General features: G+C 44.4%; 1 protein-coding gene across 1 annotated transcript; it reads left to right on the top strand.

Moving 5' to 3' along the window:
* The first annotated feature begins 634 nt into the window (after positions 1-634).
* Positions 635-22,639, top strand: LOC105564431 (basigin). The gene is made up of 5 exons (XM_012016786.1): positions 635-1,067; positions 17,862-18,122; positions 19,980-20,213; positions 20,421-20,868; positions 21,379-22,639. The coding sequence occupies exons 1-5, from the start codon at positions 989-991 to the stop codon at positions 21,422-21,424; spliced, it is 1,068 nt and encodes a 355-aa protein (XP_011872176.1). The 5' UTR covers positions 635-988; the 3' UTR covers positions 21,425-22,639.
* The last annotated feature ends 207 nt before the right edge of the window (positions 22,640-22,846 follow it).

Here is a 22,846-nt window from a genome sequence, read left to right as displayed (position 1 = left end):
AAACGTGCAAGGGGTCGGCGACGAAAGGGGCGGGCGAGAGCCGAGCGGCGCGCGTGACAGAACGAGACGAGCGTTTGTGCGGCGGTGAAGGAGAAAGAGGTTTCCCCAATCCCCCCCGCCGAGCAGAAGACAGTGGCCGCCATTTTTCTTCTGACATTGCCATAGCTGCTGCGGCCTCGCGCTGTGCTGTCCGTCGCGGTGATATCAGTGTATCTTTCTCTCTCTTTCTCTCCCCCCCTCTCTTTCTCGTTGGAGGGTGAACCCCGACGACGACGGTAACGAGGAGAAGGAGAGGCAGAGGCAGAAGAAGAAGGAGGAGGAGGAGGTGGAGAAGGGAGCGACAACGACGACGGGTCGGCGACGACGGCGACGGCGACGGCGGCGACGGCACCCGGACGGTCTCCGTGTGTAGTGCGCATTAAGATAAAAGCCGAGCGCGAAGATAACGATAAGACCGACGATCGAACGTCAGCGATAGATCGCGACTGCTCCGTCATCATCGGCAACGGCAACGGCAGCGGCGACAGCGGCGGAGGAAGAGGCGGAGGAGGAGGAGGAAGAAGAAGAAGAAGAAGAAGAAGAGGAGGAGGTGGAGCAACAGCAGCGGCGGCAGCAGCAGCAGCAGTAGCAGCGGCAGCGGCGGTGTGACGAGTGTGCTCTCGCGCCGCGAAATCGCGACGATCCGATCGTCAGCCGCGCACGATAAGAGCGACGGGGTAATTGGTCCTAGCGACTCGCGGTTGACGGACCGGCGGACGACCGCGGGGGGAATCGCGGCGGTAACGACGAGGACGAGGAGGACGACCGTCACCGCGCGTCGGCAGAGGCGGCAGGTCGCTCGTCCAGGTGCCCGTGTAGGTCCCTCGCGACGACCACGGGGAGGCGGGGCATCGCCGCTGGTGCTCGCCGCTGGTGCTAATCGCATCGCCGTGTCGCACGGTGCACACGGTCACGCGCCACCGCGTACGTCGGCAGCAGCGCCACCGGGATGGAGAGGCGAGCCGCTTTCGTGCTGCTGGGGATGCTATATTTAGCGGTGGGCACCCTCGTCGTCACGGTCCAGGCAGGTGAGTACCTCCACCTCCCTCTTCTCTCTCCCTTCCCCTCGTCGACAGGCAGCGCGCCGAGTCCGCCTCGCGCGCGGCTTTCCCTTCGACGCTCCTCGAGCCGCTCCGTTACGACCCGCGTTCGCGCACACGACGGCCGTTTCGCGTTTCCTCTTTTCCCCTCTCCTCAACTCCCGGTGCGCCGTCATCGTCGGGGTCGTCGTCGTCGCTCCTGCACGCGTCTTCCCGATCTCGCCGTCCCCGGACTCGGGACTCCCCCGGGACGACGAGGACGACGGAAAAGCCTCCCCCTGGAGCGCGGATTCCGCCGCGGTCGATAACGAACGCCGCTCGCGTCGCGGCCGACGCTAATTGAATCGGTTGGAGCGGGTGACATGCGACTCGAGAAAAGCGCGAGAAACCGCTTCACGAGCGATACCAATCTCTCGTGTCGCTTTGCGCCCTGAAGAGAGGGTCCCCTCGGAGTATGTTTTCATTTAAAGAGAGAGTTTCAAACGGACGCACCTGTCCCGCGTGGAGCAAGGATCCCGAGGATCCTCAGTTTCGCCCGAGAAATTGACGCTCGCGGTGACCGACGAACGTAAGCCCGGCTGCGCGCGCGAGACTCGCTCCGGTCGCGAAAACTTGCCAATTCGCTCGGATCTGCCGTCGCGGAGACACCTCGTCGAGGCCCGAGTCGCAATTTTGGTACTATTTGGACACTTTTAAGGCTAATTTACACCTACTTAGCTGATCTATACGCCCACATAGACCAGCAATAACCCACTTTGATGACATTGCATTTCTTCACTCCTCCCTTGAATCTTTAATTCTAAAAATTTACTTTAGCTCCTACCTAAAAGGACCCACTTTAATGCTAAATTGTCAAAAGTAGACATTTCCGACACTGTCAATTTTTAAGTAGGAGTAAATTTTGTACTTGCAGTTCGTCCTCTTTTACTGTCTCGGGTCCTACACTGATAAAAAAAATATCTTGATCCAAAAAACATTACTTTACTCAAGAAAATTATTCATTAGGTAGCCCCTAGTAGCTTATTAACTTAAATTAAAAAAATAAACAAATTAAAACATTTCTTTAATTTATTAAATATCACACAGTAGATAATTTTAAATTTAAAAAATTTTACTTTAATTCTATAAAGTGTTTACTAAGATATAAGTTTTACAGCGAAGAAAATTGGATTTCTTATTTGACAAAGACAATTATTTCATTTAATAAACAGTATTCTCTATCTCATGAAGTCTTTAGTTGAATGTAGAAAGTGTAAAGATTTAAATTAATTTATTTAAATTAATTTATTTAATATAATATTTATCTTTTTATTTAAATAGAATAAATAGTCACTTCAGTAAAAAGAGAATAATTTTAAGTAAATCTATTTACTTAGTGTTAGTTCTAAAAAATTTTTTGTCATTGTACTATATGTATAATAGAATTAAAGGTTCAACACAGGGCCAAAATTTTGACTCGGGGGGGGGGGTGTAAACTACTGGAGGGCATTACCAGGAATTTTTGGGCATTAGTGGTTGTCATTTTGGGCTTTGCTGGAGCATTGTAAAGAATCTAAAAAGAATAAAAAAGATAAGATGAGTAAAATGCCCACGGGACATTAGTAGGCCTCTCTTAGGCCCATAGTCGTTTCTCAATTCTGGTCTCAAGAGTTTGTCAGGTGAGACACTCATATTGGAGTTTCGTGTCTTGAGATACGGACGGTCCAATAGTTACATTTTGATTAAAGCTCAACTGAGACTGTACTCGGCTGAAAAGGGGACCGACTACTCACCCGAAATTCGTCTCGAGAGTCGAAGCTTCGATTAGAGCGGCGATACGCAATGACTGATGCGCAATTTTTCTCAAATCTCAGATGGTACGAAATACAAAAGCTATTTTCTGAAACCTCCTTTGAGAATCTCTGTTGAATCGAGGTTACAAATCAAATTGAGTCTCAAGATTCATCTATTAAACGGCATCGTGTCTCGAGACTGGTTTTAGCTAAATTTTTCAGCAGAATCGCGACTAAAGTACGGGCCTAAAGGTCAATCAGTGGATTATCACTGAAAATAATGAATATTCACCGATTCACTGAATTATTCAGTGCTTATAACTGTTCTCGCTGATAACGCACTGATTGACTTTTAGAGAGTGTACATGATTTTGGTCAGCGGTTTACCCCTCGCGCGCCTCGTCCGGCCACGCTTTTACCCCGGTTTCGCGCGACGGTCCTGTCGGAGGCTGCGAGACACGTCGAGTGCCCCGCGGTTCGTCGACGAGAGAAGTTGACCGCGCGGCTAAAACGATCGAGTCGCGACTTTTCTGCGAGAGCAGAATTCGCGCAGACGTTCACTCTCGCGGATAAATTGAAGAACCTAGGGTTCGCGCATCGCCGCGCGATGAAAATCTCCCGTCGGCGAACCGGGGCTGGGGAGGGGGAGGGTGAACCAAATCGAAGAATCCAGCGCCTGGAGTAACGTTCGACGTCGCTTTTTGATAACGGCCGTCCCTCATCGATTGGGACGGCTTGTGCGTCGAGGCGCTTTTCGTGGCACGCGGTGGACCTGAAATTTGCCCCCGAACCCTCCCCCCCCCTCCCCCGAGGACGGCGCCGCGTCCGATTGACCCTCGCGACGGCGGCTCTTCGAGACCCTGGCTCGCGCCGGCAAGACGGGGTTTAATTAAACCCGAGTCAACGATTCGCCCCGTCGCCTCTCGGCCCGCGGTCGTAACACGAACGAGGGTAATACGTTATTAATCGTGCCAAGGTGATGAGGCAGCGACGTTTAAAGGTCAAAGGTGCTTAAACGCGCGCCTCGGGGCCGTGAAATCGGAGCTACGCTGCTCGGACGGGGTAAGACCATCCCCCGATCCCTCCGAGAACCGCCTCTCCTCCCCGTTTCTCTCTCCGTTTCGATCGACGACTCTATCTCGGACGCTTCTCTGTCCGAGAAGTCGAGTCGAATCGAGCCCGTCGAGGGAGACGAGGCTTTTGTGCCGCTCGGGATTAAACACGGCCGGCCGCCGTCATCGATCGTTATTCTCCCATTTCACTCATCCGGACCTCGCGCGATAGACGAAACGGAAGAGGCGGAGACGCGCGGAACGAGAGGGCACCCGGGCCTATATGCGGTTCTAGATACGAAAATGGAACATCTCGGGCGGCCGCGCGTCTCTATCGAGCGCGACGCGTGGATTATAGCTCGCGTTTAATCCGAAGACCAGCGTGTTATACGCGCGGAACGAACGCGGAGGGAAGCCGCCTCCTCGCTATCTCGAGTGCGCTTTATTACGGCCGCATCTATCGTCTTGCCCGCAGATTAGATTGATGCTCGCGCCCGACGATAAAAACCGCGCGATTCCCGTGCGTAGCTCTCGATACCCGATACAGATTCGATTGCTTGGAGCGAAATTCTTAAAGGTGCCGAGGATTTTGCGTACGCTGTGAAAAAATTACATGTTAAATTACAACTATTATAGTGGGTAATATTGGGACCATCTGTTAAAGGTGTATTTTTACATACACGGGAGAAAAAATGCCGTTGAATTAAGCAAAATGTAGTTGCTTGAATTGAACGTTAACGTCACAGGCTGCCACAAACGTAAATAATTCACTCCATTGTATTTGCTATGGATTTTAATTTTAAGCATTGAACTAAATATCCAGACGATTAAGACAACAATCTGATGTTTTTCATTTATTAATACTGATTTTGTTTCCACGATTTTATTTCAATTACACTGATTATCTTGATACATCATTTTCTTTTTTCCGTGTACACTTCGGTAAATTTGCATACCTTCTAGGTAAAATTATTATCTTACATAATAAGTAAAGTGCTTGCTTTTATTGTGTAAATTTTACAATTTTTTGTACTTTTTGTCATGTGTAAACAAATGCACGGAGAGAATTTATTAAAATTTATCATGTGATCGTGGGACAACGTGGCATTTTGAAGAATTTTACGAGTGTTTTTTGAAATTTTACCATACATTTACCGTACATTTTACTTGTAGAATGTACAATAAAATTTGTGAAAACTCTCATAAAATTCTTGAAAATGCCACGTTGTCCCACGATTACATGATTTTCAGGGTAAATTTTAAGAGAAATTTCTCTGTGTGTATTTACGCAACAAAGAGTAAAAAGAATTTCTTGTAAAAGTACATAACTTAAAACTTTATATATTTCCGTTATTAATAATGTAATCGCTACACTTATCATGTATGTAATGTTACATACTTTCTTTACAATGTGTACACAGCTGTGGTGGCGCGTCGCCTCCTGTAATGCGAGCGCGGATTCGAAATAACTGTAAAATGACGAGCGTAAAAACAGATTTGACATCTCTCGGGCCTCGCTGTTAAGAATTTTTTTATAGAAACGTTATTTTTGTCCATTTTGACCTTATTCCGTTTTTATCGCAGTAAACATTATTCTGCGGCCTTAACTTGTTACCTTCTTAAGTAAATAATTGGCTAAAGAATGTTATCTATATAAAAAATATTTTCATAAAAAATATTTGTATTAATTTCCTAAGAAATTTCCTATCGGAAATGTTATCAGGGGGTCAATTCTGTGTCTTACGATACAGCGAAAATGCTAGAAGCGAGCGGCTTTGTTCTAAGAGGACGGTTAGAAAGAGACAAAGCTATTCACATTTAACATTTTCATTATAGTACACGGTACAGAATTGACCCCCAGGTTCTGTGTGGAAACACTACTTTTATCAAGACGGGAAGTATACTTGATGTTTTTTTTTAAATATCTTTTTAGGCGGATTTAATCTCTCTGGTTTCATTGTTAATAATACTCTCGTGATATTGTTTCTGTTAAATGCACACACTTTGCAAGTGTGAGTTAAAAGAAAAGGTAGAAATTAGCATTTGCGTACACTGAGAAAAATGTCCGATTAAATATAATCTAATCACATAATAACAAACGGATATATCCGATTAAACTGTATATCCGTTGAAAAATGCGATCGGTTTTTCAATCAAATTCCATCGGTAACTGCATTTCATCGGATAAATTTCATCGAATGTGTCCATAATTCAATCGGAAAACTTAACCGTCGGAAACACTATTTAATTGTTCGATAAAAAATTTTCTCAGCGTAGTTTTACCCGCAATTCCTTTACAATTTTATTAATTTAGCAATCGAAGCGGCTTTGCTACTTCTAGTTACCGATTCGCGGAAGCTTGCGCAACCTGAATTCCTCGTTCTAACGTTATCGCGACAATCGAAGCCGGGGAAAGTCAAACAAAACGCGGGGCGGACGAAAATGCAGATATAAATCAGTAGCTGTCTCTCTCGCGATGGATGTTTCGTTTTTTTCATTTATAAGGAGATAACGGTTCAACGGTTTTATCGCGTAAGGACGTTTAAGCGCTGATACACACGTCGCGTATTTACTTTTCCGACGTGACTCTCCGACGTCTGGCGACGCGGTCGAAAACTTCCGCGCCGCGCGGCTTACGGACGCGCGTAAACAGCGGGATTTCGTTTTCCCGCTACGAGATCTTTCTCTCTCTCTCTCTCTCTCTCTCTCTCTCTCTCCTCGCGGATATCGCTAATATTTACGACGTCGGCGTCTATCGTGAACGAGTGCAACCGCGCAATCGACGGGACGCCGACGCCCCGAGGAAACTTTCCGGCGGTGAAACCGAAAGTCCGGCTCTCTCACGTTCGATCCTAACACGTGTTGATCGCGTACCGCGTGTAACACGCGATCGTGCATTAACCACGCGAAAATAAATTACGGTATATGTAGATCTTTCGCTTTCGTCGCCCGTTCGAGGGAGCTTCGCGCGGACCACTCGAGAGAGGAGGAAGATAAAAGGAAACGATTGTATTTTAATTGATGGACAGTAAACTTGATTAAAAAGAGAAAAATTAATAAGGTGTGATAGCTCGTTTAGTTGCATCAGGAAATGCAATCAAAGCTCACACTTAACCGGAAATTAACGTATTTTTAAATAACTACTGAATGCAATATCGTTTGCATCTCGTATGAAGACGTTTAAAGTGCAATTGAAAAGATTTGTGAGTCATTCGTTTATTATTTGTAATTAATTATTTTACCACCCGGCACTTAGTCTGAATAGAACAATTAAACAAAGTTTTTATATAGAATCGTTTGTATTTTGCATAGCGAATTATGAAGTGCGATTAAAAAGTTTTGCGAGTGATCCGGACATTTTTAATTAAATGGAAGTTAGCCGAAATTCAGTTACTCCTGTCGAAAGGAGATAAAATCACGGACTTCTACATATACACTGCTAATTCCTCAAATTCAAGTGATTCCAATTCTAGTCTACAAAAAGGTCCACTGAGAAAAATGTCCGATTGAATATAAGCGGACAATCCAATTACGTAATAACAAACGAATATATCCAATTAAATTGTATATCTGATGAAAAATATGATTGGTTTTTCAATCAAATTTCATCGGATGTATCGATAATTTAATCGGAAAAATTAACCATCGGAAACACTATTTAATAGGTTTATCCGATGAAAAATTTTCTCAGTGTACACTTTGCTTCCGTAAAATTCTCTAATGTGCCAATGTTGTTCCACGATTACGTGATTTTCCGGGTAAATTTTAAAGGGCAATTCTCTCCGTGTAGACTTTCTTACTATTGAAAGAAACGTTTTGGCCTTGTTACAAAGATTACCCTCGATTATCTTCGCGAGGGGATCTCTTTTACACAGAGCGCGGACACGTCAATGGACGCGTCTCGTTTCGAGTGTCGCGTTTGAAATTTGAACGGCGAGACCCGGCGAGCGGAAAGTTTCCGAGCGGAGGCGTTTCGACGGGGCGTTTGTTAACGTAATTTGCGGTTTGTTGAATATCTCGCGGCGCAAGGCGTCGCTTTCTAGGTCGCTTTAATGAGAGTTATCGACACGGGACGCGTTCTAAAAAAGTTTAGTCGATAATGCTGCGACTGTGCATCTCCTCGCGAGAGCCACGGCACGCTCTGCGTCCCATCGCAGAGGTCCGTCCCGCTCGGGCTCTAATCAATCATCTTTGTTTCGCGGTCCGCGGTAATTGGGCGCTCGGGCAATTTTCATCGTTTCATTACCCCTTCGTTGTCCCGTGTCATTTGTAATAATGTGGAATTATAGATAATAGATATCGCGGCCAATTTATGAGCGAAAACAAGGTCTTGTTGTTAGAATTGTATCTCGTACTGTGGAGCGACATAACAATAAAATAGATATTAGAATAATAAACGGATATTGCGAATAACGAGAGTGAAACAACCTGACCAAACGTGTCTCGCATCGATCCTCGCGTTTCTGTTTACGGTCGTTAACTCCACATCAATCTTCCGAATATTATTGCGGGTCGTTACTCTGGAAGGAGAAAGACAGTTAGCAACCCATTTTGGGGCCCACAATTCACTGAAAAAAATGTTGGATTAAATATAATGGAATAATCCAATTACATACAATAATAACAAACGGATATATCCAATTAAATTGTATATCCGATGAAAAGTATGATCGGTTTTTCAATCAAATTTTATCGGATAAGTTTCATCGGATGTGTCCATAATCAGAAAACGTAATCGGAAAAGTTAACCATCGGAAACACTTTAATTGGTTTGTCCGATGAAAATTTTTCTCAGTGTAGTAATCGAATTATTAGGATTGTTCGTAACTCTACTCTGGGAAAAATTTTGACCGTTTTTTTGTAATTAAGCAACTTAACATTTCGGTTAGCGCCTCTTAAGTGAAAATTATCTTTGCGTTGCTGAATACCGTCAGCACTAATTGAGAGAATTGATTAATATTACTTAAAAATTTTGAATATATTATAGATAGAATAGCTAATTGCGATTTTTAGTTACGCGGGGTAAAATTCGTAAAAGATTAGAGTTACGAACAATCCAAATAATTCGATTGCTAATTGTGGGCCCCAAAATGGGTTGTTAACTGTCTTTTTTTTCCCCAGAGTAGACACGCGTCGATTGCCTGCAGCTACATCGGTGCTGAGAACGTAGAGCCACGGTTATTTAAGGTCTTCGCAAATATTTTGAGAAGCTTCCGTTAGAACACCTGCGATTTTTCACGGCTCGAGCTGTGTATTACTATCTTCGGCATTGCGAAAGAGCACTTGTCGTCGAACGTGTGATATTTTTGACACGAAGGGCACACGTCAGCCGTTTTCACCAAATGTTTATCGAGAAAATATAATGCGTCGGCCATTTCACCGAATATTTATTAAGAAAATATATGTTTGCCATTTTCACCAAATATTTACTGAGAAAATATATAAAGGCTACTTATTCGAGCAATTGAATCGATTATCGACTTAATTGCGAACCCATTGTTCCAACAAGGAACCGCGTTTCACAAGACCGATAAATCGTGCGGTTTATCGCGTTGAAAAAAGTATGCGAAATTCACGCTGGAGATACTGTTAGACTGCCAAGATCCCCGACCGAAGATGACGTCTTCTCTAATTAATCCGTAAAATGTAAGAGTGACGCGAGAAGGAAAGAATAAAGCTTAATCTACAATGTGCTCTTTGCGTCCAGAAACATTCTATTTTACATAAGCAAATCAAAATGCTTAAAAAAAGGCTTGTGGACAATGAACGTTTGTCAGTGTACAGTTCGTCAACTTGCGCAAATTTTTTAAACGTATCTATCGGCTACAAAATGAAACGTTTCATTGTACACGGAGAGAATTTACCCTGAAAGTCATGTAATCGTGGGACAACTTGGCATTTCGAAGAATTTTATAAAAACTTTTTGAAGATTTACAATACATTTTACTCTAACAAAGTGTACGGTAGTTTTCACAAAGCTCTCACAAAATTCCTCGAAATGCCACGCTGTCCCGTGATTTTCAGGTGAAGTTTAAGAGAAAATTCTCTCCGTGTAGATCAGGCTTGAAAGAGAATCCCCTTCCTAGAGCCTACGTCGGCGAAGATTATCTTGTTGGATCTTTTTCGAACCGAGGAGGCGAAGAGCGGTATCTTTTTTTTCTTTCCCCTTTTTATCGACGATATAATAATCGGTGCGGCGATAACTGAGCGCGTCATCGCGCGGATGTTACTTTCACGACGGAGAAGGACTCGCGAGGTTGCTGTTGCCAAGGTTCGAGTATCTCCGTCGCGCAACTTGGTATCCGACTCCGCGCGCATATAGAGTATCGCAGTGGTGTTTCGCAACGAGCGATCGCGAGGATCGTTCTTAAAATCGCGACGCGAGAGAAAGAGAGAGAGAGAGTGCGAGAGGGGGAGGAAGGGGAGGCTGGCGGGTGTCACGCGGGTGTAAACTGCGCCGATCGCGACCGGGTCGAGGTGGAGGACGACGGTGAACTCCGTTCGCGCGCCGCGGCGACTTTCGTTGCGCAACGATCGACCTTGTTTTCCGTTCACCCAGAAAACTCGACTAGTTTCCCGCGAATGGTAACCCATATCTGCTGTCCGTCCACCGAGGGGGATCGTTATAGACATCAGCCTCGATGTACATACGTGACACGGGGTGACCAACGACGTCGATGGGAGAAACTGGCGGGGAAGGGGGGGGGGGGAAGAGCGAGTCGTCTTTGCCTGTCTGCCTGCCTGCGTTGGTGCCAGACGCGAGCGAACCGCTAAAAACTTAACTCCGAATAGCTTGCCCGCCTATTTTTACATCTATAAACCGCGAGACACGGCGAGTATCATAACGTCTCGAGCCAAGCCGAGCCGGAATCGGCGACTCCACGTCGAAAACCGTCGACTTCCCGTGGGCACTTTCACGTCGTTTCATTATCAAGGTCGTGCCGCGGACCATGCGGAATTCGCGGACATCTTCGCGGGACCGCGATGCGCTGCGCACGTGGGTGATGACACCAGAAAGCTCCCTTAACCAGCAATCGGAGCTAGAGAGAATAAGTTAACGGCCAACTCACGAGCTAAGGTGTTGGTTAATCTTAAATCGAATTTTATTCATAAATACATATAACGTCTCGACCTAACCGAGTTAATACAAGATGTTAGTTGATCTGAAAATCAATTTTATTCATAAATGCATAACGTTTCAACCTAGGTTTTTCTTATTCACGTCGATAAACTCGGAATAATTAATCTAAGTTCTACATAACAAGCAGTTTACAATTTTTGTTAAAGCTGGAAACACACGAAGAGACCCAAGTAGCGAGACTCGAGAACTTAAGAACCAATCAATCGGAATTTTTAGCATTGCTTAAGTTTCAAAATGGCTGCTTGCGTTCTCGACTGTCATCGGTCACTTCTCTTAAGTTTTTTCGTGTATTTAGGCCTTAAAATTCTGATCTTCCGGAGTTCACACTAATCATGGTTTGTAAAAAAATAAGCTTATAACGAGCGCTCTCCTTCTTTCAATTAGAAATCGGAGGATTAAAAAAAAAGTCCGGCGAGACTTGATCCGTAAGAATTTTCGAATTTGAAGTATTGAGAGAATGAACGAATTTCTACATACATCGTCGCAAATTTTATTCGAGACGGAGCGTTCTCGCATGCGTTATTAATTTGTTTTCGTAAGAAACTCTTCCGACCAGCTCGAGATACCTAGCTGGTCCGGGTGGTCAAGAAACAGTCTCTATTCTTGAACGCCAGATGAGAGACGCTTACGTCTCATCCTGCAAGGATGCATCTATTTTTACGGTTCCCCAACGTAACGTCCCCGAGTCCCCATAGTCTTCGCGGCGTGTCCGAGACGCGGAGGAGGCCACGTTCAAGACCCGCGTCTCCCGAAACGAGAAGGCGAGTCTAGGAATATACCCCGAAAGTGTGTCACATCTTGCCTCGATTATCGCGCACAAAAGTGCGACACCGTACAACCGTAAGGTCTCAATGGGCCACCAACAAACTGCACGCGTCGGTGCGTCGCGAATTAGGGACGAAACGCGAAGCGTTTCCCCGTTTCGAGAATCCCTGTCGTAGCTAAAGTCCGAATCAGACTAGCAATTGCTGACTCGGACTAGGATTGGCGGTTGACGATTGCGCTCTGGCCAACGAGAGCAATTGTCGACGCGGATTGGACTGGGATTGGCGATTGTCCTCTAGCCAATGAGAGTCGTGTACGTCGCTGGCTGCTTTGCTCTCATTGGCCAGAGAACAATCGCCAATCCCGGTCCAAACCGCGCCGACAATTGCTAGTCTAATTCGGCCTTGACGAACGCGAGATAAACAAATGCGAACAGCTTCTCTCCGATTGGAAACAGAAATTAACAGTGGTCGCGTCGCCCTGTTTAAAATATTAATTAGAATATAATCGGGTTACGTTAGATTACGTGCAATTTCAATGTAAATTAATAAGAGTCCTATTAATTTACATTGCACGTAATCCACTGTAATGCGATTGTATTCTGTCCGTTATTTCAACAGGGCCGGCCTTTATCTCCCACGAGAGTTCTCCGCGAGCTGCGCCCGACGATGCATTCACGCGCTGGGAATGTGACTCGTGGCATCGGTATCTACGTGCCGAAGGATACGTCCTTCGACCGTAGAACTCGCCTTGAGTGTCGTTCACCTTAAAATCTAAACGCCTATGCCGCAACCGCGTCACGCATGATTCCTTCTCGAAGTCTCTCTCTAAAAGTCCGCCGATTCACAGTTATAAAGCATACCACTGCGATTATCGGTAGACTTATAGCCGTAGACACAGTAATACTAGACCGAGCATGTTCTCTTTTGAGTACTGAAGATTAGGTGGAAAAGGATAGAAAGTAGCTGCCGCGTCAGCCTTTCTCTTTTTATTCTTCTTGTTAGAGAGAGCCAAGGTGCACGGCACCTACTTTCTATCCTTTTCTACCTGACAATGAGCCTCAGGTCTAGCATAGCTATGGCCGGTATTCATAGTCCGTTCTTATAATTAAGATTGTCTTAAGTATACTCTTAATGTGTTTTTAACCAATCACAGAGCCGTATTGGCCAATTAAGATGATTTTGAAACAAGAATCGAATATGAATACCGGCCTATGTCTATGCTTATAAGTCTTATAACTGTGAATTAGTGACTATCCGCTGTTTTCAGTGATAATCCACCGACTGGCTTTCCGAGAGCTCTCGTTCGGGGTCCGAGCTACGCGTCCTCGAGAATTCTTTGAGGACAGGAGGGGGGGGGGGAGGACAAACTAAAAAGTGACCAGGGGTCCACGGTCGTTTCAGTCGACAACATTGGGTGCTTTCCAGCAACTGTACACAGGCGACACTGTGTCACTCAGTGAATCGTTTTATCTTTGTTTTATCTTCGCTATTATTAAAGAAGGATGAAACGATTCTCTGTATTACACTGTGTCAATGGCTGCGTTACAACTGTTGTAAAATACGTGAATGTGACTGGCGTACGCTCTTAAATTCACTCGGGATTAAGTCCCAGTCTACGATAGATGATTTAAGCCCTAAGCCTTGAGAAATTGATCAATCACGGTCAAGTGTGAGTAGAATACGCGACTGTGAGTAGTCAATTTTCTGAAGGCTTAGGGTTTCCATCTCCGTTGTAGATAGGCACTGGGAGAATACGCCAATCAGATTCGCGAATTTTACAACAGCTGCGACGCGGTTTTTCCCGCGGGACGCAGCGAATCTGCGTCTCTCGCTGGAAAGTGCCCTTCGTACTTTTTTACGCTCGCGAACTCCCGCGTTCGCGGGATTTTCAGCTGCGTGGTGCCGTCGTGAGAGCGGGCTTAAAATAACATTCGTAGTTTATTGATTTTCCCGGAGTTACCATGCCCCGTCGATTCGCATTTGAACGCCGTGTCAGTCCGCCGGACTCGACTGAATTTCGCTTTGAGGGAAAACTAGGAGGGAAGGGGGGGGGAGATCATCGGAATGCCAACGAAATTGTTTCGCCGCGATCACGCGATGCTGTCGAGCCGACGAGGGGTAATTCAATAAGGGGAATCAATGTCGGCTCGGTTAGCAAAACATTTATTACAGTTTGCTCGCCGCACACGTTCCACGTTCGTCACGAAGACGAAGACGACGCCTGGCCGTTAAACTCGGCTGATTGTCGTCCGAGAATTTGCGTCGGATCTAAAGAGTAATCGCAGGCAGGATCGATCGATTTTCCGAAACGCGGAGGATCGAATCGACTCGCGGCGAAATCAAACGATGCGCGACATACGCGAATATCGACCTCGATGGCAGCTCCGCGGTCCCTCGTGACTTTTTCATGAGCGTACCGAGGTATAATAGATTTAAACGGCGTAATTAAAATATGAGCGGAAAGTCACGCGACAAAATAATTACGTTCAAATTGAAGGGGAGATTCGAATTATAGTAGCGATTATATTACACGTACTTTGTGAGAATCTAATTTTTTGGAACGTATTTGATTTCATGTTGGCGGGTAGTAGGCAAATTTAAAACAGAAGCTCCCAAGGTATTAAACCGCGCATGATGCAAGAATACCAGGTGTAACATTCCCGTGGACTCGTGCGCACTCGTGAAACCAGTCAGAAATTTGCCCCAAACCTTCGAACTGCAAATCTTCGCGGTTGAATGCGGCGAGGACCAATGGACAATTTGCCCCAAAACTTGGTAATGCGCGCGAAGTTTCACCTTGTACTTTGAAACCAAATTTAAGATGTTCTACCGCCAGCAAATATTACAATAATTAAAGTAGTCATTTCGCGACAGTAATACTCAAAAGTTTCCCCCCAGGAATTAGCACTCATTTATTACAATGATATATCTTGATGCAATATTGTTCTAAAGAATACACTTGCGATTAATACATAATATAAAATAGATTCGAAAGACTATAGTTTGCATCGCTGTTGCCACATTTCTTACACTAAACTCATGTCTACTATATGATTCTTCCAATTTTTCAGTTTTAACCGCTTACATTGTTGAAACGGAACGGACAATAATTTTGACTTTTTTCCAGTTCTATTTTACTTTATTACATATTTGTTCCTCATACGAATCTCACTCACCGTTAAGTTTAAAAAGTATATATAATGTGCCATCATTTGCGTTTGCAAATATTAATATTTTAACACATAATAATATGTGCAAATAATATTTCACGTGCAACAATATTTTTCACGTGTTTTACACGTAATATTTCGTGTGACACAGCAAACTTTAACATTTTTCTTTAGAACTTTGAGACGATCAATTTTAATTTAATTAGTCTTATTTTGCACGTATTAATGTAATGAATAAACTGTAAATTTGAAACAATTCTCACACGAATGATTTTACGAAATAACTACCTTAAGGTGAATAATCCGGCGCCACTGGCAACAGGAAAGCTTTCTTTAGTAGCACAACGTTTCGGCCATGGGTCTCGGCCCTTATCAAGTGCAATTAAATTTTTGTATTGTATTTTTACATCATGAAACCGCGTACAGTGAGAATTGAAGTGGACATTGGACGCGGCCGGAATAATTCCCCGCGATGAAAATAATTGAACAATGCCGACGCGGTCCGTTCTCGGAATTTTTCCTCGTTCATTAGAGACGACTCCTCGCGCGACGATTGTGTGCCGGCTATCAGCGCGATTCGGTCTCTGCGATCGAGATGAGGTCTCGCCTCGATCCGCTCCGTGGACGTTAATGACGCCGTCGACATTTATTTTGACCACCGAGCTATCGCGCCGCGGACTCGAAAATAACGACTCGCGCTCTGATTCATATTCTCACTGGCCACGCCAGACCGTGCTTTGTCGCTATTTATCACTGTGAAACTACTGTGACGCATGTAACTTGCATGCGCACACACAGTCGCAGGCATACACATACAGACACAGCGCGCGTACGTCATCACGCTGGGTATAATTCTGCTGATTCGTCATCACAGCGCGTGGCACCTCCGCTGCCGAGAGTTTCGCTCGTGCTGTCCGTTCGAAGGTCCCGCGATACAGTACAAATATTGTTTTGCGTGTTGTACAATTCGACAGTAAAATAAATCGCCGATGAACTGAGCCAACGGCACATGATACTAATTTATTCAACTGGATTGTTTACGAGAGCGAATCAGGATCTAGCCTTAAGGGGTCATTCCACTTTAACGACTCAAAAACTATGCTTATCTTTAACAATTTTTTCCGCAGTAAATACACCATACAATGAAATTCATATTTTCGGGATTTATTAGGGCGCTCTTAAATAGCACCAAAAAATTTTTGCCATAATTTAGACAATTTTTTAATTAAGCGTTTTCCACACCGTTCGAATGACGTGTTCAAAAAACGATGCAAGTCCGCTGCGTTGACGACTTTTATCATTCAGGCTTACCTGAAACCAAAAATCGAAAAGACTCTTAATCTATACGAGTGTCGCTATGTCCCGAACCTCAATTAAGAATTTTTATTTAAAAATAACAAAATGGTGCCAGTTTGCGAAAAGTTTTCAAAGGTACTTAACAAAGAAAACGCTTAATTAAATAATTGTTTAAATTGTGACAAAATTTTTTTGTGTTATTAAACAGTGCCTTAATAAATCCCCAAAAAATATATTTCCTTGTATGGTGTATTTACTGTGGAAAAAATTGTTAAAGACAAGCACAGTTTCTGGGCCTTTAAAGTGGAATGACTCCTTAAATCACCTGATCCAAAACTGCATCCTTATTGGCTCTCGTTGGCTTCAATCATTTCCTGCGCGAACACAGCGATGCTCCTCCAGCGTGTCCAGTAACTGAGTACGAACTGATTTAAATATTACAATAAATTACGCAAACGCTTGGTGAAAACGACGAGATAATACGAGCGCCGAGCAGTGCGTTAAAGCTGACAACGTGACCTAAATTATGGAATTAATTTCCTTATGCGTCGTCCGAGGGAATTATTCGCGCGGCGAAACTCGCGGGCAGTGCACGGATAATTATTACCGAGAGCAATCAGCTAGATTGCCACTAATTATCCCATCCGCGAAAGAATTCCGGCTTACGTCGCCCCGTGCGCTCGCTAAGATAATTAACTGATTATACATGTGCGATCGATAGTTCCGCGCGGTCACCCCGCATCGACCGACGACTTGAGAACCGAGGAGGAGCCGCGTTCTCGCACCCGAGAACGACGGAAACGTAAACATGCGTAAACACGCGTTCCGCGAGTGCGGGGTGCGCGATCGATATGCAGATCATTTCCTCTCTCTCTCTCTCTCTCTCTCTCTCTGTCTCTGTCTCGCATTCGAGATAAGAACAAATATATTTCCACCGTGCCTGTTCTCTACAAAGCGCGTCTATCGCGTAAGAGTTTTTCCCCCGGAGTTCAATATCGATTGGAGCCGCGTCGCGAGGTTCGATCCGCGAGTCTCGAGATTTTCAGCTTAATTTAGAGACGGAAAGGAACCGGCCGACTCGACTCGACGAATCGGGGGTATTTAATATTGACGCATTTACCTGATACACAGAATTCCCCTCCCCACCCCCGCCTGTTACCTGATCAATATCACCTTGAACTCAGAGCCGCGGAATCGCAATGTAATTCCGCGGTTGCTAAAGTAATGGTGCGTTTATTCACGATAAGAACTTCCTTAACGTTTTATCGTGCCTTTTGTTCACGCGAGGTAGATACTTATTCATCCTGCGCGATTGATCTTACGTGACTGTAACTCCTTTGTAGCCGTACATTTTCCTTGAACCAGCGAGCCTGGTATTATCCGCTGTAGACAGCAACAGACATACGTTGATTGCTAGAAACTTGTGATCTCTATGTTTTTTTTTTAAGATCTGTTAGGATCTTGCAAATTGATTTGGCGGATAACTCGACTTGACTAAAGATCGACTTAAAGATAAAATCGTGTCTCGTGCAATTTTCTCTGACTTGAACCACTTAACGTAAACGTTTTCCTTTTCAATAACAGTGAAGTACGATGGGCCGACGATTGTGCGCGAGGGGCAAGGTTGGGAGATCACATGCACCGAATTGGAGGACGATAACATTAGGTGGACCAGGAACGGCCAGACGCTGGAACCCGAGCTGTCCAGCGGTCAGCTGGTCGTCTACTCGGAGCCCAATACCGGCAGCAGCAGGCTCAAGGCGAACCAAGCGACCGACAACCACGAGGGGGATTACAAATGCACCACCGCCAGCTCGGAATTTTATCACCTCTCGATATACGTCGGTTCGTATCGTGACGAAATGTAGAGGAAAGTCTTCTATTATAAGATAGGCTCCTAATATGAGATTGCGGGTTTTTCCACATCCCAATTTTGCAACCCAGCGAACACAGAACGTTGCAACAACAATTGATAGCAGTTCGGTGACGCCAGTTAAGAAATAAGAATTCAAATAAGTGTGGAAGCGACCGTACTGGTCCTCTTCAGGTAACAATCTTACAAGAGTGTCCGCAATTGTCTGGAGAACAAATGAGTTGATGTGTTTCGGATGCGTTCTTAATACATAATAAGATATACGTAGTTATTTTGTATAATAAAACTTACAAGATTTGTCAAGATGGAGATGTAAAAGATTAAATTAGAAGTCAGAAGTTTCGTTGTAACGTGTCTTGCAACAACGTTGCGGCAATGTTGTAATATTCTGTGTTCGTTGGGAAGTCTTTTTTCGCAACGATTACAGGCGCGATCTAACAATGAATTTTCCACTAAACAGATTTCACTCTAAGAGCAATAGATTCATGATGGAGCCAGGGTATATTGCATATTAATTTAGCAGAACCCCCCCACTGTCTCATATTAGGACCATATCTCATAATAGGGCACTCTCTGTGTGTTGTGGTCAATAAATTGCGTCCTATCCATCGTCCAAAGGATCAGCGGAAGAATTCCGCTATAAAATTGTGTACGTTTGCGTCAGCATTTTTTTTTTTTATGCACGGCAATTCGACGCGCGTTTATCGCCGGTTTCCATTATGGAGATTAGCGCATTTCCGCCCACCGTTACACCTATTCGCATTTAATGCTTTATCGTCGCGTTTATTTCACGCGCGCGCTTACCGCACAACCCTCGAGTCTGACAAACAGCTAAACATCGAGTCTGACAAACAGCGGAATATCGATTATCGATATAAAATTAATAAGTCAAGTATTTACACCTCTACGTAGATACGTTGGCCTATATCTGAAATCTTTTCTCGACGTGTGATAATATTTGATAAGTGATATTCTGCCGCGAGCGAGCTCCCAGTTATTGCTTTATTGCATGCACAGGATTATTTTATTCACTTTCCCCCCTCGAGGCATTCTCGACACGACATTTATTAATATTTATTACACTGTTTATGGACAGAACAGCGAGCATATTCCGCTGGTAACGTTAACTATCGCGTACGCGCGAGAGCTAAGAATATAAGAACTTTATGTAATAATAACGCATCTCATTAATATGAAACATTCAAATGCCTACTACACTTGATAATATTTATAAATAATTAATAATTCGTTTTATGGATACATAATTACGCGTCAGAGCCTCACGAAAAAGATTCGTTATCATTAATCACACGTCTCTAATCGTGCGAGATAATCGATACAGCTTACGTCATACTTTATTGTAGATAACAAATATTTCAGTTCCGATAACTGAAGTGTGCGATGGATATTCTATTCCTCGAAAATTAGAGAAGCCAATGAGAACGCAATAACGTTCGGACGATTCGCGTAAAAGTGAATGAACTCGCTTTTCTACAAAAGCGGAATGTACGAATTGCCCGCGTCTCTTCGGCTGCCACGTTTCCAGGCTATTATTACAGGAATATTTAGGACGACGTTCTAAAAATACAACTGCCAGTGGTAGATGTCGCCGTCACTCGTGCATTATAATATCTGAGTAATTTATCGAAAAGAGTTATAAGTTAATTCTTTTGTTATATCGCACATTGGAGAGTTTGAGATTTTAATCCTTCGAGTCTTTGCGGTAATACGCGCATTACTGTTCCCCGATGACTCGTTTGACGTCGCAATTTGCACGGTTATATTTAAACGCGCGTGAAAAAAAAACAACGTCTTCTTGTTTGATGCAGATATTAAGATTAGAGTACTCACGCCCAAAGACGTACCTTTGGTGCTCGAATGCGCAAACAGAAGCGCTAGCGATAAAGTGCTATGGATGAAGGAGAAGATACCGGTGAGCGGCAACGAAGATGTCAAGATTGATAACGAGACCGGCAACCTGGAGATTTTAAAGGACAAGGAAGAGCTTTATGGAAATTACACTTGTAAAGCAGCTAACGCCACGATCGAGTACAGAGTCGTACGTGAGTACTCCGGCACCACCACGTTTCTAGATTGACAGAAGAGATTATTAGAAACAAGCAGCTTAAGCGGGAAACATTATATGAATTTTTAACCGCCGTTATCAAGCTATCTCTTAAGCAAGCTTTTAGGAAAAGGGAAAACAATTCTTTCCTTTTTTCGCACAGACGTTATTTCTTCGTCTCACATTCGATGCTCTAAAATTTCAGCGAGGCCAGTGGCGCATATGGCTGAATCTACCAGCGTGGTGGAGGGCGAGAAGCTGCACTTGGTGTGTGGCAGCAAACAGAACGTAAATGGCGTGAAAATATCCTGGACCTTCAGGGATCAGAATTATACGCGCAGCAAGGATCGCGTCAAGATCACCAAGGACACGGAGAAGGGTATTTACGGCGCCGTCCTGACTGTCGACAACATCGAGATGACCGATCGCGGTGACATTATCTGCTGGATGTCGTACAACTGGTCCGATCCCGTACTGGAACACTCGTCGGAGGCCAAGACATTCCTCAGGGTGAAGGACAAGCTCGCCGCACTCTGGCCCTTCCTAGGCATTTGCGCGGAGGTCGTTGTTCTATGCGCCATCATTCTAGTTTACGAGAAGAAGCGGAACAAAGCTGAACTTGAGGAGTCCGATACCGATCAAAGCCCTGATACGTAAGTGTATTTTGGATAGGACTACGTTTTCATGGGCTTTTATCATTTTCACGGAAATGTACGGTGGGATTATGACCTTGTCTCTCTGCTCGGCGCAGTCTTATCCTGGAACCCAATCCTGCCGATGAACCCCTGGAATGGAATGTCCCGTTACATGGACCTCTCCCATCTGATTTACCCCCAATACCACAGTTCCGATCTGTCAGGAGAGTTTGCTTCGAACCCACGTCGGATAAGTTTCGGAAACACCGTACTCTAAAGTCGGCTCCGGCTTGGCTAAATTATTTATCTCGATTGTTTACGTAAAGAAAAACGCAGATCAGGACTATTTCCCTTACTCCGTTCCAGTCCTGTTTCATTCTTTTATAACGATAAGCTTATACTGTTCGCTCGTAATATTTACAGTTTTGTAAAACACGACTTATGAAATGTAAATTATATTAGCGGAGACGCCTTATAGATTCTTACGCTACTACACTGCCTGACATTCTGCTTTTATTAAATTTATAGTAAACCGACACCCAACAAGGAATCCGATGTCAGACAGAGGAAATGAGACAGAAAGCAGATGAATTAGAGCGATGCGATAGAAGCGGGGGAACGGGTCGTCATGTATAGTGCTGTAATGGAAACCTGTAAAGACAACGGGACACGGCTTTTTGAATGAGAGGAATGTGTCGTCACAAACGTGGAATAAACTGCAAAATGGACAGCAGCGGGCTTGAGTGGGCCATTCATAGTGCGCACCTGTGTGAAAACAGGCTTGTGCGGCAGATGCGTACAGAGCAGGATCACACCAGTTACTAAAAGATTAAATTAAGCCTTATTACGGTGTTCACTCCGTTTATCAGATGTTCGCCTGTTCGTATTCTTTAACTACACCGCTTTGACCGATAAAGAGAGAGAAAGGGAGCGAGAGAGATGTGTTGAGTTATGTACAAGTGCCGATGATGACACGAGTGTGTGCCAGGGAATGGAGGGTGCGTGTGTATGTGTACGTGTATGTATGTACGTATGTATGCTGTATGTGAGAAAAAGAGAGAGGGTAAGAGAGAGAAAGAAAAATAAATAATACAGTATGAGTGACAAGCTAACAAGTAAACAGACCGATAGATTGAAAAAGAAGCAGAGATAAAATAGCATGCCCGCCGAGCGCGAGTACGTGCGCGATTACGTATAATTTCTTACAAAACGCCTCGAACGTGACGTTCTGACAAGCACTGTAGCTCGATCGCGCGTTTACTCGTCACACACATCGCCCTGTTGTCCTGCGCGGCATTTGCGTTCGCGTTCGTTGGGCATGCCACGTATTAGATTCGCGTAGAACTCGTTTCTCAAACTTCGCACGTGTGACCGAAGAAACAAAAAAAAAACCTTTATGGTAGAGCCGAACATATGTGCTCGACGCTAGTTATGTAATAATAGGAACGCGGGCAGTGCGTGCCACAATTGACTTCCGGATATATGCTCGCGTACTTTTAGAGATCGCAAGAGAGAAAGAGGGATTGAGAGAGCGAGAGAAAGGAAGGAAGAAAGCGAGAGAGGGAGAGAGAGCTTATCTTTGGCGTCGCCTTATATTCCATCGCTCGTGAAGATATCCCGGAAGTCTGGCTGCACGCGACGCCGTTGTTAATGACATTAATGTAATTAATACTGTAATATTATTGCCATCGTTACTACTGCTGCTACATCTATCGTTATTATGATTATTACAAGTATTATATCGTTAATTTTATCACTCTATTGTAATAATTTATAATCCGTACCAACACGATTCTCTATATCGACGTCGTCATTGTCGTCATTGTCACAGGCGTTACAATTTTTATGCATAACCATTAGCAATCGCTTCTCAGGCACATTGCTCGTTTACTCCTATCGTTATGACCGCGCTACCTGATATTCTCTAAATATTGATAGGCCAATTACATCTATAAGTGGAACAATATGGAAGTAACGCTTTAAAGGTGAAGGTAAT

This window comes from Vollenhovia emeryi, unplaced genomic scaffold (genome assembly GCF_000949405.1).
Source record: "Vollenhovia emeryi isolate VEMERY1.0 unplaced genomic scaffold, V.emery_V1.0 DF939165.1, whole genome shotgun sequence".
Lineage (NCBI taxonomy): Eukaryota > Metazoa > Arthropoda > Insecta > Hymenoptera > Formicidae > Vollenhovia > Vollenhovia emeryi.
Note: the sequence above shows the minus strand (reverse complement) of the source record. Positions and strands in the feature narration are given on the sequence as shown.

What these genes read in the sequence shown, in the direction of transcription:
- LOC105564431 (XM_012016786.1), top strand. Translation starts at nt 989, where the DNA reads ATGGAGAGGCGAGCCGCTTTCGTGCTGCTGGGGATGCTATATTTAGCG. An exon ending in CGTCGTCACGGTCCAGGCAG is followed by an intron (nt 1,068 to 17,861) that starts GTGAGTACCTCC and finishes TTTCAATAACAG; the next exon opens with TGAAGTACGATGGGCCGACG. An exon ending in TCACCTCTCGATATACGTCG is followed by an intron (nt 18,123 to 19,979) that starts GTTCGTATCGTG and finishes TGTTTGATGCAG; the next exon opens with ATATTAAGATTAGAGTACTC.